Source organism: Lytechinus pictus, chromosome 4, assembly GCF_037042905.1.
Source record: "Lytechinus pictus isolate F3 Inbred chromosome 4, Lp3.0, whole genome shotgun sequence".
Taxonomy (NCBI): domain Eukaryota; kingdom Metazoa; phylum Echinodermata; class Echinoidea; order Temnopleuroida; family Toxopneustidae; genus Lytechinus; species Lytechinus pictus.
In genome coordinates this window covers 18,557,799-18,576,202 of record NC_087248.1, presented here as the reverse complement: position 1 = coordinate 18,576,202, position 18,404 = coordinate 18,557,799, and the positions used below count along the sequence as shown (strand labels likewise).

At 35.6% G+C, this 18,404-nt stretch overlaps 1 protein-coding gene across 1 annotated transcript; it reads left to right on the top strand.

Moving 5' to 3' along the window:
• The first annotated feature begins 5,103 nt into the window (after nucleotides 1-5,103).
• On the top strand, nucleotides 5,104-11,182 carry LOC129258355 (bis(5'-adenosyl)-triphosphatase enpp4-like). The gene is made up of 3 exons (XM_054896639.2): nucleotides 5,104-6,141; nucleotides 6,885-7,064; nucleotides 8,440-11,182. Exons 1-3 carry the CDS (start codon nucleotides 5,304-5,306, stop codon nucleotides 8,763-8,765), a joined length of 1,344 nt encoding a protein of 447 aa, XP_054752614.2. The 5' UTR covers nucleotides 5,104-5,303; the 3' UTR covers nucleotides 8,766-11,182.
• Nucleotides 11,183-18,404: the final 7,222 nt, after the last annotated feature.

Genomic DNA, 18,404 nt, shown 5'->3' with positions numbered 1-18,404 from the left:
AATCAAAATTACGTTGTTACGTGTAAATTTTCACAGCTTTTTCTTGTTCAGAACCAGCACGAGGGTAATTATGTGTCCAACTAATTTGGGGCAGTATTTTACCCAATGCGGGAAGCATTTTGTCCAGTAAGATTAAAATATAAATAAACAGAAATTACTTTAGAAATGGGCAAAATTTTCATCGCACTAGATACACAAAAATGCCCAAACGAAATGCCCAATGTTGGTTGGACACATAATTACCCTCATAAAGTACTTTTACCCAATATTTTTCAGAGTGTACATAATGCAGCAGTCCTGAAAAAATAATAAGAAAGAATATTTTTTTAAAGGTTCACGACGGAGGCATATTCCATACGGTAGAACGCTAAAAAGGGAACTATCAAATAATAAAGTGGCTATTACTCTTTTGTAGATATTACAGGTATAAAGTTATACATATATATATATATATATATATACTTCGGGAATTCTATCCTTGTATAGAGTGCTCGATGTCCTTCACAGGAAGAGCTTTGAATAATAAACACAAGTTCACAAGGTTGACTGGAGGTTCATCAAATTTAATTGCAACTCTGAGTTTCACGCAACCTACGTGAGGTGCGATCTTCAGGCATATATATACTTCGGGAATTCTATCCTTGTATCGAGTGCTCGATGTCCTTCACAGGAAGAGCTTTGAATAATAAACACAAGTTCACAAGGTTGACTGGAGGTTCATCAAATTTAATTGCAACGCGTTAAAAGCGCGTTACATTACTATGTGCGTGTTTAATGTAACGCGCTTTGCGCGATCGCGACATGCATTGTTCAATGGTATTGAAAAGTTTTATCAGTTGCCTGAAGATCGCACCTCACGCAGGTTGCGTGAAACTCAGAGTTGCAATTAAATTTGATGAACCTCCAGTCAACCTTGTGAACTTGTGTTTATTATATATATATATTAATATGTGTACAATATTCAGCTCATATGGTATTTTGCTTTTAAAGCCCATATCCACACTATGTTTCACATTATTAACTGAATTATCGAATCTCTTTTTGTTCTCTTTCCTGCATTCCTTTCATGTATAACACTATGTATAGTCACGTATTGTATTACCGGACACTATTATGATTCCGGACGCGCATATTACTGCGTTCGAAAACAATTTCGTATCGTAAGACTTCCGCAATTCAATTTCACAGAGCAATACATAGAACAAGATTGCAAAAACAAGGCGAAAAAATCCAACTTTTACCTTATATATCTCTAAAATGACAGAAAATGCTTAAAATATCATATAACATAGTTTTGCATTAACAATTGATATATTTTCTAACGGAAATATGGGCCTAATTTGCCGAATTTCAATCTCGTCCGCTCCTTCGATCGAATGTTGAGGTGAGGTGTATTGCGGGTGATCGTCGTCGGCTAGTTCTCAAGGTACCCGTGCCCGAGGTTTTTTTAGTAGAGCCGTCGACGATCGGCAGCGCAACTTGATGAGCGTCACGATACGAACGAGCATAGTTGTATTGGAAAGTGCCATGGAACATGCAGCTAACAAAAAAAAAAAAAAAAGTTATTAAACACGAATTTATTACCAACATCTGCTCAGATTCGATATAAAAAAAGCAAACAAAAACTTAGAATATACTCATGATATGATATAAGATGAAAAAGCACACAAATTTGTTCTTACATCATTATAATCAAGGATATCTTTACCTGTCCGCGGGCCCGTCCGGCGCGCGTCCGGAATCAAGATGTAATTTGTCGCGCACGAAAATTATTGTTTTGCGTGGAGGGGTATGCGGCAAGTGCGATGCAAAGAAAATGGTCGGTAAATACAAAATTATTTTATCATATTCATGATTTTCATAATATTTGGAATAGCAAGTGCGAATTTTTCTTGATTGTATTTCCTCTAGTTGTCATTTTTAAAGCACTGAAATAAAGGTGTCCGGCAATAGGATACACTGCCATACAATTTTTTTATCATAACAGATATACTGAATGCTCCATTGTCGATGTCATGTTTGCTGTACATTTCCTCATGTAAGCAAGTCCCCGTTTAAAGTCCGAAATGTTAATGCAAATTTACCTACCCAGTGTTATCGTATGATTGCTTTTTGTTTGCAATCAATGTTTTTAATGTCTTTGTAATTTCACTTTTTATGTACATTGCAACCTTGTTTAGGTTCATGGACCAGGGACCCGTTTCATAAAAGGACTTGCAACTGTGACTTTGCCATAATGGCAACTACCATGGTAACCTTTATTTTGATTGGCTGCTGATCCTTGTTACCATGGTAGTTGCCATTATGGCAAAGTCACAACAGTTGCAAGTCCTTTATGAAACGGGCCCCTGGTTTTGCTTGTTACTTTTTTCATTGTTTGACTTTGTTACTTTGTTCATTTGTATACTGCTTTTCTTTGAAATAAAGAAATGATTAAAATCAATCTTCGGATATCCGACTTCGATCAGAGTTATGCCTATTAGATTGTTCCCGCTTCATTCAAATTAAATATATTGTTGGGGTAGACTTTCACAATGATTGACAAAATATTGCAAAAGGTTAGATTAACATTAACAAACGCAAAAAAAAGATGCAGTGTAAAAAAAAAAGACGAACAAAAGGATTTATTCAGTTCCTTTAAAACTATTGTTCCCTACTAAGTCGTGAAATTCGAGTAATTCTTGTCGACAATCGGTATAGGTAGATCTTGCACGCTCTGCACCATGCAAACTATTCAAGTTTTTGAATAACGCCCTCATACGTGTCATAAGGTATAGGTTATTTTCATAAAAGAAGTTGAAGAACTGATCCCCCTAAAAAAAATAAATAGTTTTTTCGGAGGGGGGGGGGTGAAACAAATAATAGATATCTGCTGGCCATCATCATATTTTTTTCTTCTATACATATACATAGGCATGGGCAAGCACAAATTCATGATCTATATATATATATATATATACATGATCTATGTATATATATATATATATATATATATATATATATATATATATATATATATATATATATATATATATATATTTATGTATATATAAATATATATATATATATATATATATATATACAAAGTGGAAATGTTCTGCTCGGAGTTGGTCCAATAAACAATTCAAAAAGAAATAAAAACTCCGTAATGAAAAGTATTTCATTGAATCAATGAAATACTTTTCATTACGGAGTATTTATTTCTTTTTGAATTTATAATAATCAAACTAAATGAAGAATAGTCAAAGAATGCTCAAATATTCCACTTTAACTAGTTTCGTCTTTAATTCTTCAGAAGTTAAAGACGAAACTAGTTAAAGTGGAATAAAGAATGCTCAAATATTCCACTTTAACTAGTTTCGTCTTTAATTCTTCAGAAGTTAAAGACGAAACTAGTTAAAGTGGAATATTTGAGCATTCTTTGACTATTCTTCATTTAGTTTGATTATTATTTTCTTTCCGTGACGGGGGACATACTTCGTTATTTCATCGTGTTTATGTATATATATATATATATATATATATATATATATAATTATATATATATATATGTAAAATTATATACTGAACATTTTGAGCAAAGTTTGTGATCCTGAACAAGATGCGTATTTTGCCACCCCGACCTATGAACTGGGGGGCGTTTCATCAATATTTTCGTCCGACAAGTTGTCAGATCTGACAACTTTCCTGGATTCTGATTGGTTGAGAAGCACTGTTACTATAGTAACTGTCGGATAAAATAGGACTTGTCGGATAAACCGTCCGACAAGTCCTTTCATGAAACGCTCCCCTGGACATTCTTAGCCACTTTTTGTATAACTAAACAATGATGCGATCGCGAACAGCGTGCGGGAAAAATGAGATTTAGACCTAAAAATTTACACTTATTTATGTTTTGTAAATCATGAAAAGGGTGGATAATTTGGTATTTTCCAACATTAATAATGGAAGGGTGAAAGTGGATAATTCAAGCGCGTTTTGAATAAAGAACAAGCTGTGTATCTCAATAAACATGCGTGCACGTGTTTTAGATTTAGACCTAGAATCTGGGTATTCTAAATACATTTCTTTTATTATGAAAATCAATGCGAGCGCGAGCTGAAAAAAAAGTGATATTCCGATCTGAAGGGTCAATTTAAGCATTATTTCAAGCACTGTGTAGGTAAATTGTGAATTGGTTACTGTTAACATTTAATAAACGTTGCAAGCGCGAAGCGCGAGCTGAATTTTTTTAATTATCATTTTTGACCTAGTAGAATGGGGACCTTTTATGATGAACAGTTTGTCATAATATAAAAAATGATGACTAGCTTCCTATTCCTCTTCCTAAACTCAAGATGAACTCCATTCTGAAAAAATGGACAATGTAATTATTAGGAATTAATGGATATGTTATTATCTTATTCATGTATCTAATAAGCCTTATGAGAGTGTGAAATTTGTTGATATTAAGACCTGAAAAGTGGACAATATTTAAGCACTATTTTAATTATGAACTGGATACATGGGTTCATATTTTTTTCAACAATACAAGCGCAAATTACGAGCCGAAATTTATGATAAAACTGTCATGAAAAGGGGAATTTTAACTCACCTGGATCCAACTATAAAAAAAACGTTTGCCATTTTCTTGTTTATTCATTGGCAAAAAGAATGCCTATATATTGAAATTCCAAATGTAGCTTAACAAACGTTCCAACAGTCCAATGGTAGATGGAATCATTTCCCGCGCGGAGCTCGCGGCCTATTGTACTATAAATGTAAAAACCAAATTTTATACTGTATGTGGTTAATTTGCCAATTTCTCTGTAATTTTATAGTTTTATTTTCTTTTTGCACTTACGGAATTATGGGGGGGGGGGCAAAACGCTATGCTTGCCCCCCAGCAATATTTTTTTGGTGGGGCGATCGCCCCCACCCCCCAGGATCGACGCTTCTGAAAACTGGTCATGATTAAGGTCGTGGAGGGTGGGAGAAAAGAAAGAAAGCAGAGAGAAAAGGGGCGGGGGGGGGGGGGACTCTGCTTCTAAAAAATTTTGTTGGCGCCGCGCCGCGCGCCACGCACGCACACAACGCGCGGATAGCAGAACTAAGCTAACTTTCGATTGCGAAATCGAAATGTCTGTCGTCATGTCGAGAGGGAAGGCTTAGGGCCTACACAAAAAGTAAACAGAAAACCACAACTTGGCCTAAACCACATTTGACCGCCATCGCAGTACAAGCACAGTCCTACGAATGCTGAGTGTGATTGCTTTTTCTCCCAAGACTTTCTTTGCCTTTGCTCGTGGTCATTCAAAGAAAAGATGACAACTTTAAAAGCAGCCGTTCTTTCCGCAGTCCTGGCCGCCTTTTGGTGGGAGACCACCGGGGCGCCGACCGCAGCCAGTGCCTCAAAGCCCCTTGTATTGATCGTGTCTTTCGACGGCTTCCGCTGGGATTATCTCACCAAAGTGGACACTCCAAACTTTGACGAACTTGTTGCTTCAGGGGTGAAAGCAAAATATATCAAAGATGTGTTTATTACCAAGACGTTTCCAAATCATTTTACCTTGGTAACGGGACTATATGAAGAGTCCCACGGAGTGACTGGAAATAGAATGTTTGATCCAGCTTTCAACCAGTCATTTGAAATGACAAGCACGGACCCCAAGTGGTGGAACGGAGGCGAGCCAGTTTGGATCGCAAACCAAAAACAAGGAGGCAAAAGTTCCGTTGTGTTATGGCCCAGCGGGAACGTCAACTTCAGTGGGATTTTACCCGATTTTTATTTCCCAGTGTACAACGTTAGCATTCCATTCCGCAAACGCATTGACGTGATGGTGGACAACTTTGTGAACGACCAAGTGAATTTTGGAGCTCTGTATTTCCATGAACCTGATCATTCTGGCCACCTGTTTGGGCCTGATTCTCAAGAGATTTTGCCCATACTCAAGATGTGTGATGAGACGGCAGGTTATCTTGTTCGTCGACTGAAAGAGAGCGGTTTGTATGATCGGATCCATGTCATCATAACTTCGGACCATGGGATGACAACGATAAGTCCGGACAGAGTTCTTGTGGTCGAAAGCTTTGTGGACCCTAATATCCTACCGTATTTCACCACCAATAACAATCCAATCATGAGTATTTGGCCAGAAAATGGTGAGATACAGATTCAGTTGCCTTGTCAATCAAATATTAGAGCTTATAGAGCAACTCTGTTATCATTTCATAACCATAAATGCTTCACAATGTAGAACTCTACACGTAATTGAATCTTTAAAGAATATCTCAAAATTTCTGACTGTAAAATTTTTGTAAAAGCTTAAAAATAGAATCACTAGAACTTTACCTAGCAGTTTTTCTACCTTTGAGTTCTCAACACCAAGTGTCTACTGAGCAGGCTACTAGCTACTACATGTAGGGCGTGAAACAGGACCCAAAAAATGAACAACAACAACATCAAATATAACTTTACAAAACATAGTACAGTATTTAATCTATTATAACTTGTACAGTACATGTATGTCCGTATTTTTACATGGATGTTTTAGGATGCAGAAGAAAAAAAATGTAAATAAGGGTGAAAATGAGTAAACACGTCAAACATTGTTCATTTCTGTTTAGTGTAGGCCTACATGTACATATGTACAAACTGAAATTTATATGATGAAAGAAATAGTATCTGGAAGTAGAATCATAAATGAAGGGCATTTTATTATAAAACCTGGGGAAAACTGGCTTTTCCTTGAAGCTTGTTAAAAGGTACATGATTTGATCATTTGGCCGACTACTTGTGTACCTCAATAATCAACCTTTATATTTCCCAAGATTTGTGCATTTCATAATATTTGTGAAGTAATGCCTCAAACATTTCAATCTTCCCTCAAATCCCTCCTCAAAAGATGAAGATACTGAAGCGATCTATGATGGATTCCATGGCAAGAGCCAACACATGACAGCCTACCTGAAAGAAGACATCCCTTCAAGGTATCATTACAGCGACAATCGTCGCATCTCACCCATTCTGTTGGTTGCCAAAGAGGGCTGGCAGATCATGAGCAACAGAACAGGGTACATATCAAGTAAGTTCTTGTCACAATTACATGGCATGCTCGAGAGAGTGAAATAAAGGACACAAAATATGGAACACAAAACTAGTATAGTTTATACATGTAGCAAGGCTCAACACCAACCTTTTTTCTTTGTGGCCCAATCGGTCCATCTCAATTTCACAATTTTGATGGCCCGCAAAGCAAAATTGGTGTTCCTGAAACAATTTAGAAAATATTAAATTTTTTAAACCAAAACTTTGGTCGCCTGACCGGGCCACCAAGTGTGGTCTTTTACAGAATTTTGGTGGCCCGACTCTCAAGTGAGGTTGCCCCGGGCCACTGCTGATGTCGAGCCCTGCATGAAGGATGGTTATTGTACATGTAGTGTTATAATCATATAATGAAAATGTTGATTGAAAGATTATAGTCTACATGTGGTGTTATAATGAAAAGGTTATTTAATAAGCCAGTTCGTAGTTCCATTCTGCGCATGATCAGAGGAAGGTCATTGGTACTAAAGTGACATGGTGGTTTAAACTTCAATGATATAAGCACCAGCTTTGATGTCTTGATATATTCTTTTGAATTGTGTTTTTCATTCACATCCACAAAGAACAACAATGCGTCCACGAACGACTGGTATTTCACAGTTTGCCAAGTACATTGTACAGCATGCTATAATATGCATTCAAAGTAGATATACAACAAACACCTTCATGGAGTGTTCACGGGTGTGCTATTCTAGTCACTGGTCTATTCAATTTCTTCATCCTGCTATGTGAGGCATGCATACGTAATATCTTGCTTTGAAATCTGCCTATCGTAATGAAATAAATGAAAGGTAATTTGACCAAAATTGTCCATGAGTAACTACGAACTGGTCTATTGAATGGAACAGGCTATTATAGTGTGTGTAAGGTTACCGTACACCCATAATCAATTTGAAACCACTTTTAGGCAGAAACCACTTTTTGGTGTTGGCTGAAGATAGTCAAAGCAGAAATATTGACGAGTCACACATGAGTTGTTGAAAGCCTTGTACATGTACAAAAGCCAAAGAAATGATCAATTTGGTATTCAATTCATGCAGATTTTGTCAAAGTTATATGGCAGTTAAACAAAAATTGACTAGATTTGGAGGTTCATGTTAGAGTTTTTTATAATTGGAATGTTACAGCACTAATTTATTTTAAATAATGTACAAGATTGTGTCCTTGTCTAGACTCACAGGTTTGTTTGAAGCACAGAATAGAGAATGATACACAAAATAAAAACTTTATTTTAAATCTTAATATGTATATACAAATTTAGTTCCATATTTATTTAAAAAAATTATGTGTACCGGTAATAGTATGACACATTTTAATATATTTTAACTTAAATCTTATTTCATCCTCCACTACAGCGCATCTAGGGACACACGGCTACAACAACGACCTCATGTCGATGCACCCGTTTTTCATCGCCCATGGCCCCGCATTCAAGAAGGGCTTTGTCGCTGAGCCTTTCAGCAGCACCAACGTCTATACCCTCATGTGTCATCTTCTGGGCATCAACCCCTCACCAAACAACGGCAGCTGGGAGAATGTCCAATCGCTGTTGGAGCCCAAGCCAACGCCCACTCCAAGTGGTGTCTCCACACATGAAGCTGGTGGTGATTTGCATACTGGAGGGGGCGGGAGCAGCGGTGGAAGAGGGGGCATATCAAAGTTTACCATATTTGGTAAGTGATTTTTCATATATTCGTGTACTTGTAAATCAACAACTTTAAAGCACAAGCAGTAGTCGCATATCGTTCTGATGATTGCAGATTTACAAAGAATATGGAATGAAAATCATCGACATCACAAATTAATGAACATTTGATCGCAAAATGATTTATTAGAGTATTCTCAAGTACTAGTGAAAGAATTTATTTTAACCTTCCGGAATTACCGGTAGCTAGCTCTTTTTCTCCAGGAAGAAATGTAAATCATGCATCTTCTTGATACACTGTGGTGTACATGTAGCTATTTTTTTCTAGCTACCTGGATGATTTTTATTTTTGATACCATATCTCTGCCTCAACTTTGAGAGGAAAAACTTAGGCATTGGGTCGGCAATGAAATTTCATATCGGTTAAGGCCAAATTTTATTACATGATATGGATCAACAACATTTGGAGGACCAGCTCGATTACCAAAGTTAAACAGTTTGTGTCGAACCCAGCCTACAGTGTTTGATTCAAGCTAAAATTGATCAATCACTTGCAGCTTTGGAATAGGAATTTGCAATACTGTGTTTATCTGTACAGGTTCAATTCATACCATGTATTAAAAAAAAAAAAATTATATTCAAAATCAAATAAATACTAAATTCGACCTACATTTTGAAATTTGATTTTTTTCATGCCATCTGTGTTTTTTTTACACTCGGCCTTGGGATAAATGAGGAAATTGAAAATCATTCCAACTTTTGATATGTAAACATGGTAATTTTAATACTAATGTTCTCCTTTATGCCATGTAATAAACAATTGGTAGCCTACATGTACACACTGATTTTACATGCAAGTAAAAACCTCCAAAATGTACAAATTACACTATTAATCTACAAACACAAAATGAATGGAGTTTTGGCCAAGTCTTAAATGGTCATTCATTCTTCATCTAGGCTTTCTTGCCTTTGTGCATCCCACATTTTGAGGAACTACACATTCGTTTTAAAAAAATTGAAGGCTTTTACTTCCCTCCAGCCATTTACGTTGAATTCCTTGTCTCGTCAGGGGAAGTGTGGGCTATTGAGATGATAATCTTATGAGCTGTGGTTTCTGTGGATGAAACCGAATTAGAGTGCTGGGTGAAAGTATAGTGTAGTTAAAACTAGATTGTACATGTTCCAGCAACTGTGATACTGAGTGCATGGACAGTATAATTTTGACATATATCTTTTGTTGTTAAATAGGATATTAGAGGGTACTGGTAGCAATTTGGAAATTTGTTCCATGTGAAGATGAGGTTGAAGCTAGACACTTTGCAATTGATGCAGGAGTTGTGAAAACATTGCTTTTAATACTGTTGAAGTTATTTATATATTTTAATAGCTAAATGTTGCCACATGTAAAAGTATTGTCTTATCTTTATCTCTAGAGAGACAAGAGTCACAAGAAAAAACTAATTTTCCCTCAAGACTAAAATATGTATATACAGGTACATGTACATGTAGTTGCAATTAAACAGAATTTAAGAAAAATATTGTACACACAGGTGAACTATGCATCGTATAGAGGGATAAAGGGGCCGCAATAGACAGGTCTGCATAGTAACATCAAGTATGTATATGATGATTCATTTTAGATTTCAGTGTCATGCACGTATGCCTAGGTATTATTCATCAAAACCCATGAAAATCTGAATGATTTCTAATAATTGCCAGATCTATAGAAAAATGTGTTGTACAGTACTTGGTGAATTGTCGTAAAATCAATATCAAAATTGAGATTTTTATATTGATGCTCCTGGTGCTAGGAATTGAATTACCCCCAAACATTCCTGCATGTACTGGTGTACAAATGGGAATTCCATGAATGGGGGGGGGGGCATGATAGGAATCCAGTATCCTGTTTAAAATCTCTCACAACATTTTGTTGAGTTTACAAAAGGTATTGAGTTTTTGCTGCCTTGCTTTGCTCGCTCACAGCTATTGGAACCCCTCCTTGTATACATGTATTCTCTCCCCCCCCCTCAAAGTCTTGACTCATTATACATGTATGGTACACTGCCAATGCGTAAACCTTATATCTCCAGCCCCTCGAAATATTGGGAAAATGACGATTTATAGTAAGTACTTTATAATGCAAAGCAAACAATCCGATATATCTTTTTAAATTCCTGGCTGGCTGATCTATTCTCTAATGGCTATTCATGCTATTGGGTTTTCTTATCTAAATTCTAGAAAATTATTGAAATGATACCATTGATTTTAATTATTTTTTTAATGGTTATACTACATGTACCTACATGTAACATGGTTCAAAAATTGTATGCAGAACGTGATATGTTAAAAGCAATCACCATTATCTCCACCTAGTTAAATTAATTGCCTGTTTCCATGACAATACTTCTAGTCTGCAGAGTCAGGCCCTAAATGATGATTTTATCATTTAATACAAAAAAATCTATTCGGTCTAGACAAGTCTATCACAAATTCAGACAAATGACCAGCATGATAATTTGTGGATGTTTTAATTTTCCACAATGTTGACAAAGGAACTTGACTCAAAAGCCAAGGCCACCATTTGTTTTTACGCCCGACTGACCTCTTTGATGAAGAAGGACTCTGTACTTCATAATTTTATAATGTACATGTATGTAGATCACACTGTACACAGCAAAAGCTTTTGTGTCTAGACATTTTGCTCACCTTTTCAAATTCATATCAAGTCACAACAAGTTGATTTGAATGACTTTAACATAATCAAGACAAGCAATCAGTATCTAGACTGCATACATGTATGCAGGCCTGTACTCACTGCTACTACTACTACTACTACTACTACTACTACTACATGTACTACTATTATTACTACATGTACTACTACTACTACTACATGTACTTCTACTAAGTACTACTACTGCTACTACTACTACTATAATAATAATAATATAGGATTTGTATAGCGCTCGTATCCACCTTACTAGGTGCTCAAGGCGCTCCTAAGTGTATATTACCCCGGCTATTAAAGCTAGTCTACCAATTTTGGTGCGCACAGCTTTACTACTACTACTACTAGTACTACTACTACTACTACTACTACTACTACTACTGCATGTACTACTATTACTACTACTTCTACTACTACTACTACTACTACTTCTACTTCTACTACTAAGTACACTACTACTACTACAAGTACTACTACTACTACTACTACTTCTTCCGATGATACTACATATACTACTAGTCTACTACAACTGCTACTACTACTACTACTACTACTACTGCATGTACTACTATTACTACTACTTCTACTACTACTACTACTACTTCTACTACTACTACTAAGTACACTACTACTACTACAAGTACTACTACTACTACTACTACTACTACTACTACTACTACTGCATGTACTACTATTACTACTACTTCTACTACTACTACTACTACTTCTACTACTACTACTAAGTACACTACTACTACTACAAGTACTACTACTACTACTACTACTACTACTACTACTACTACTGCATGTACTACTATTACTACTACTTCTACTACTACTACTACTACTTCTACTACTACTACTAAGTACACTACTACTACTACAAGTACTACTACTACTACTACTACTTCTTCCGATGATACTACATATACTACTAGTCTACTACAACTGCTACTACGACTAATATATTAATTTACTACATTTACATGCTACTACTGGCACTGCATAATGCTGACCAGGAGCTCAAAGTGCTTGTATCTCATGAAAAGGGAGTCGGGACTATGATCAACCATAACTATCCTTGGTTGGTAAAAAACGGTTTGATATTTAAGTCGTGTACTCCACCTTTCTTGATGTTAACTTCAATAATTTCATTTGGTTGTCCCCATGAAGGAACATTGCTATATTACTTTTTTTAAAATCTTGAATCCTGCCACCGGCACCCTTGCCGGTTGCCACTCTCAAATCCAATAAACATGCACCATAACCCCAAAACAACGCCACTTTTATCTCATTTCCTGTGCGTGAAACCCCCACCCAAAATGCAATATCAGAGAAAAGGATCGGAATTGGATGCCTGCGCCTGGATATTAATTTCATCACTATTTTTCAGAGCTGTCTTTGGCTGTAGAATTGATTTCATTTATTGATAACATGCTGGCAAGGACAAAATGCGGCCCTGTTTCGCTGACAGAGAGCGTGGTGGCGGCGCGATGGATCATCAAATAGATCATTACATTGCAAGACCTTGCTTGCTTATTACTACTGAAAAATATGCATATATTCAGAAAGGCAACGTTATATGATTTTCTTGATGAATGTAATGATTTCATAATTGAATTTTAATATGATATTTGATATATTCCCACCAGATACTGTACAAGATTACTAGTTAGTAATTTGCTCTAAAAGGGCCTTGGAAAAAAAAAATTAAATTGCTTTGTCCGTACATGCGTGGCTTGATTATGTACATGTAAATTATGCCTTTGAAAACTTGTTGATAATTTTACTTGAATTTGATCTGATTGCTCATATGGAGTGAAAATTTACACTGAGAAATGTACATACCAGAAAGATAGAAAATATGATTATGTTTACCTCTATCAAAAAAAGTATAATTGAATTTGATTTTCATAGATGATGGGGGAGGGGGCATTTGGCTTATTTTATCCTTGTAAGAATACAGTGTGAAATAATCTTCAGATTGTTGAATTTAAGCTTTTTGACAGTGTTAATCACATATTCACATAGTTCACATTGTGAACACACATAAACTTTCTTAGAGGTGTCCACACTCTGTTCATATAAACACTCATAAAGGTGTCCACACTCTGTGAGCACACTGTACAACACTTGTAGAGGTGTCCACACTGAATATAAACACTCATAAAAGGTGTCCACACTCTGTTAACACCCTGTACAACACTCAGGTGTCCACACTCTGAACACACTGTACATCACTCATAGATGTGTCCACACTCTGTGAACACTCTGTACATATGAACACTCATAAAGGTGTCCACACTCTGTGAACACACTGTACAACACTCATAGAGGTGTCCACACTCTGAACACACTGTACATCACTCATAGATGTGTCCACACTCTGTGAACACTCTGTATATATGAACACTCATAAAGGTGTCCACACTCTGTGAACACACTGTACAACACTCATAGAGGTGTCCACACTCTGTGAACACTCTGTACATATGAACACTCATAAAGGTGTCCACACTCTGTGAACACACTGTACAACACTCATAGAGGTGTCCACAGTGGGAAATTATCATCACAATTTTTCCTGCTTTTCCTCAAAACTTCATTGTGGGGTCACAATTTTTCTTTTCAAAATCACCCCAAATCTGCAACATTTTCTGCAACCTATCATCATAGTATCATGCCTGTACATTAATACTGTAGACATACATATGCGATTTCTTTTAGAGACTTGCATTGCATGTTTAAGTACAGCTATACATACATGTACATGTATGTTGATGACCTGATGGTTTGATAAGAATAAAGATATAGTCTTGTGATTATACTAGAGAATAGCCCTAATTAGTTTCAATTATACCAACCCAAAGGACAAGAAGAAGCACTTTAAAACAAGAGGTTGATTCTTTCAATGGCATGTAATTGAGAGCTGTGTTCATGGTATCAATCAAGAATGAAAGTGTGAAACATAATATTCACACAATTCACTTTTAAGATTACCAAACTGCAATGGTTGCAAAGTGTATATACCGGTATATACAATTCACAGTTTACTCCGCATAAAACATTTTTTGAATTAAATTGAAAAAGCATACATCATGGTTATCTTTCTTTAAAAAAAGAAGATTTTTCACTGAAGTCGAACAGTATTATGTTGTCATGTGAGATTTTTTTTTTTATTATTATTTTTTTTTCACATATTGATATTAAAACAAGTTGACAATTACTTATATTTAATTATTAGGGAAACTATAAATTACAAGCTCTGCTTTTAAAATAGTTTGCCCTTCATATTCTCATCTTATTGATATATCTGTCTCCAATCCAAACGTTCAATTGTATAACATTTGTCTGATTTATTATGAATTATGGTGATGTATTGTATTATGTTATTATCAATGATTTACTGTCTTTCGATGGACGTTAAATTGTACAATGTATTTGATATTTTATGAGATATGAAAATAAACCAAACTGAAACTGAAACAGATTCAAATTTAAGAGCCAATTGATATTAAAGGTACTGAAAGACAGAAGTTGCAGCAACCAATTATTACTTGAGAAAGTCCTTTTAAATCAAGGTTAATTATCTTACATCTAGATCTGGTACATTAATGTAAACTTAACTAAATCAATAATTCTGATGATCACAAACACACAAAAGCATATATGGGACAGTGAATAATATTGCTTCGAAAAATACCCGCCATTTGAGGGAATTCCGTGCTTATTTTGCTAATTTCTCAGCAATTACACATTTTCTTTCAGTGCTATTTGGCACATATTTTTTTTTATTTTACATACAAACACTGGTGGTAATTTCATTGGATTTTGTTCAAAGAAACTTCGAACTCATTTTGAGATCGTTACCACAACTGGTACTTATTTTTAACATGTGGGCCTACATTTGTACCTATTCCTATTCCTACTGATGAAAATTGAGAACTTCACTTTTATTTGATATATGAAAAGGCTGATAATACCCACAGTATCAATCCAATTAATCTCAATTCTCAGTATTATTGATCAACATGAATTCACAAGCAGACATTACAATACATTCACATGTACATGTACCGTATGTACACTGTGTATGTGCATTCTAAAATATGAACTTTTATTTGATTTTTAAATCAGGCCTACATGGATATATTGAAAGAATGATGCTTACATGTACATGTACAGTATCAATACAATATATCTCAATTTTCACTATATAGCCTCTGTTTTATATTTCTATATGAAAATTGATTCAGGAAGTAGAGTGATGTATCAATGCAACTCTTCATTAACATAAATTTCAATTCTCAGTATTAATGGTTGTTGATGAAAATGAATTTACAGGCAGACCTTTGTCATGTTTGTGCATTCTAAAATGTTTACTTTCATTTGAATTTTGTATCAGGCCTGGATGTATAGAAAGAATGATGCTTTTGGAGCATCATTGCACATCCGTGTTTAACAATTTTTTTCTCAGTATAGTGTTGTTGAAAATTTATACAAACATGTAATAAGTAGAGTATGGCTGTACGTGCATTCTGCAGTGAACTCTATGTGAGTCTGACGGAGCCTTGGTTCTAAGATGGCAGTTAAAATCGGTTGCCTTGGTAACCAGTATTTCATCGCAGGCAGCTGGCTAATTGGTCGTACATGTACATGCAGTTTAGTCTAAGAAATGGAGGATAAAGCTTGTTCATTGCGTGATACAATCCGATGCACTTGAACTGCTTATGTTATCAAAGCGAACTGCTTACGTTATCAAAGCATACTGGTACCTCTTCAATATCAAATTGTACTTGCCTATCCACATTATGATAGTGAATTACTAATGATATGATACTAATAGATATAAAATAAAAATGTGTTTTATTGGATAAATTTTGAAAATCCATTTTGATTGGACTGCACCTAATCAAAATATATATGACATCTTGGTATTTTTTTTTGTGACACGACATTTGCTCCTGCGACAATTGCTCCGGGCTTAATTTCGTCTAAGAAGAGGGTTAGGGTTGCATTAGAGTTACATGTAGGTTTAGGGTAGGGTATAGTGTTAAACCCAGGGTTGAAGTTGGCCATTCGATTGTTTGTGGAATTTAGAGCGGAGCAAATGTCATGGAACCATTTACACAGTGCCTGTACATTAATAGTTATTACCACTTTGCAAATAAATATTTCATACAAGATATATCTTTATCTTTCTGATATTCAATCACTCTGAAGATAATTACACAAAGGGACACATTGTAACAAAAAAGTGAAAACATTACCGAGAGAGGGCCACAAGATGCATGCTTATGCACATGCCCCCCCCCAAAAAAAAAAAATTGAAATTTTCAGAGAGAATCAATGGATGAAAAAAAAAGGTTCAAAGACCACTTACACGTTTTTTGAGATAGGAGATTTAGATGACACATTAATTGACTCTTTGCCTCAACATCCAACAGATAAAATCAACTGTGCCCCCACCTGCCCTGCCCTGTATAAATTCTAAACCGTTTAAGTATAGACTTTCAACCTGTTGAACTACCTAATTTTGTAGTTTCCATAGCGTATCTCACATCCATTAAGATTCATCAGATTTAATAATATTTCTGTGTTTTATTCAGAACTGAAATAATAGCAAAAGGAAATGTATAATTGCCTGAGAAGAAGATATTTTCTTCAAATGTTTCAGTATAAAAGATTTTTTGTTTTTAAAATTTGGCAGGTATGCCATACATGTCGCTCTTGAATAGGGACCACCTGGTTAAAATTCACAACGGGATACTTCTTCCAGGAAGAGATAAAGCTTCAACACGTCCTACAAATTTGGAAATTTAAAGTTTGAACAGCAATAAACTTTATTCGAACGTTCATGTATATGCAGACATTGACATTCTGCATCCACCAGAAAAAATATTACCTCATATCTGTTTTGTTTATCTGAAGGAAATAAAACATTTGCCTTCGATATCCATATCAAAGTGCCGTAGAGTTATTGACCATTGCCAGAAGGGGACTATTGTAGTGTTTAAAAGGTCAAGCAAGATATCAATTTCTAGATTCCAGGGGCTTCGTAAAGCTACTTTGAATCTGTCCATTTTAATGTTGAAAGTGTTCTGGGAAGACTCAAAGAGTCATGACCACTTTTATTCATCATAATTTTGTCCAAACTTATTCTTTGTTTCATAAAGTAATACATTATTAAACCCACTCATTAGAAATATAGAATGGAACAGTTCAGTTTTGTTTCGCCAGTTTTCCATTTGACAGATTTTTATTGAATTTTTCTTATGGAGCCCCCCTGTTTTAGTCGTTCCCACAACTAAATGGTTCTCTAATATGCTTTTCGAACTGCATATCCGTAACCCCATACTATCCTTAACCCTGGACTATCCTTAACCCTGGACTATCCTTACCCAATAGCGGTACTATCTGTTTTTTTTTTGGTTTCACACTGATTTTCTTTATCCCATACTATTTTCTTAACTGGGGTTAATGCCTTAAACCTGGAGTCCTGGACTATCGCACAGCTCATGAATATTGATGAATTTGCCACACAGCACGTGATTAACATACAATTTCTTACTCTGTGATAAGCTAATGCTTAGCCCCACTTTTCCTTAGCCCGGTTTGTTTCACACTGCATCTCTTAGCACGGCAATAAGCCGGCTATTTATCTGCTAAAATGTAGTGCGAAACCGAAGTGGGCTATGCTTAACCCCGGGAAATTGGTGGGGCTCAGACCCCCCCTTGATCCCACCTATTTCGGGGGCTAAGGAAAAAAAGTGTAGTGTGAAAAGCATATTACTTTTTTTTAAATAAATCGGTCATTCCCAAGACTTCAGCTCATCACCTCGATTTGTTAATCATTCCCATATACTTTTAACATGTACATGAATTGTTCTCATAATTTTGTTCCCTCAGCTTCCATTACATGTATGTTAGTAGCTCTATTGACTTTT

What these genes read in the sequence shown, in the direction of transcription:
- LOC129258355 (XM_054896639.2), top strand. Translation starts at nt 5,304, where the DNA reads ATGACAACTTTAAAAGCAGCCGTTCTTTCCGCAGTCCTGGCCGCCTTT. An exon ending in GAGTATTTGGCCAGAAAATG is followed by an intron (nt 6,142 to 6,884) that starts GTGAGATACAGA and finishes CCTCCTCAAAAG; the next exon opens with ATGAAGATACTGAAGCGATC. An exon ending in CAGAACAGGGTACATATCAA is followed by an intron (nt 7,065 to 8,439) that starts GTAAGTTCTTGT and finishes CCTCCACTACAG; the next exon opens with CGCATCTAGGGACACACGGC.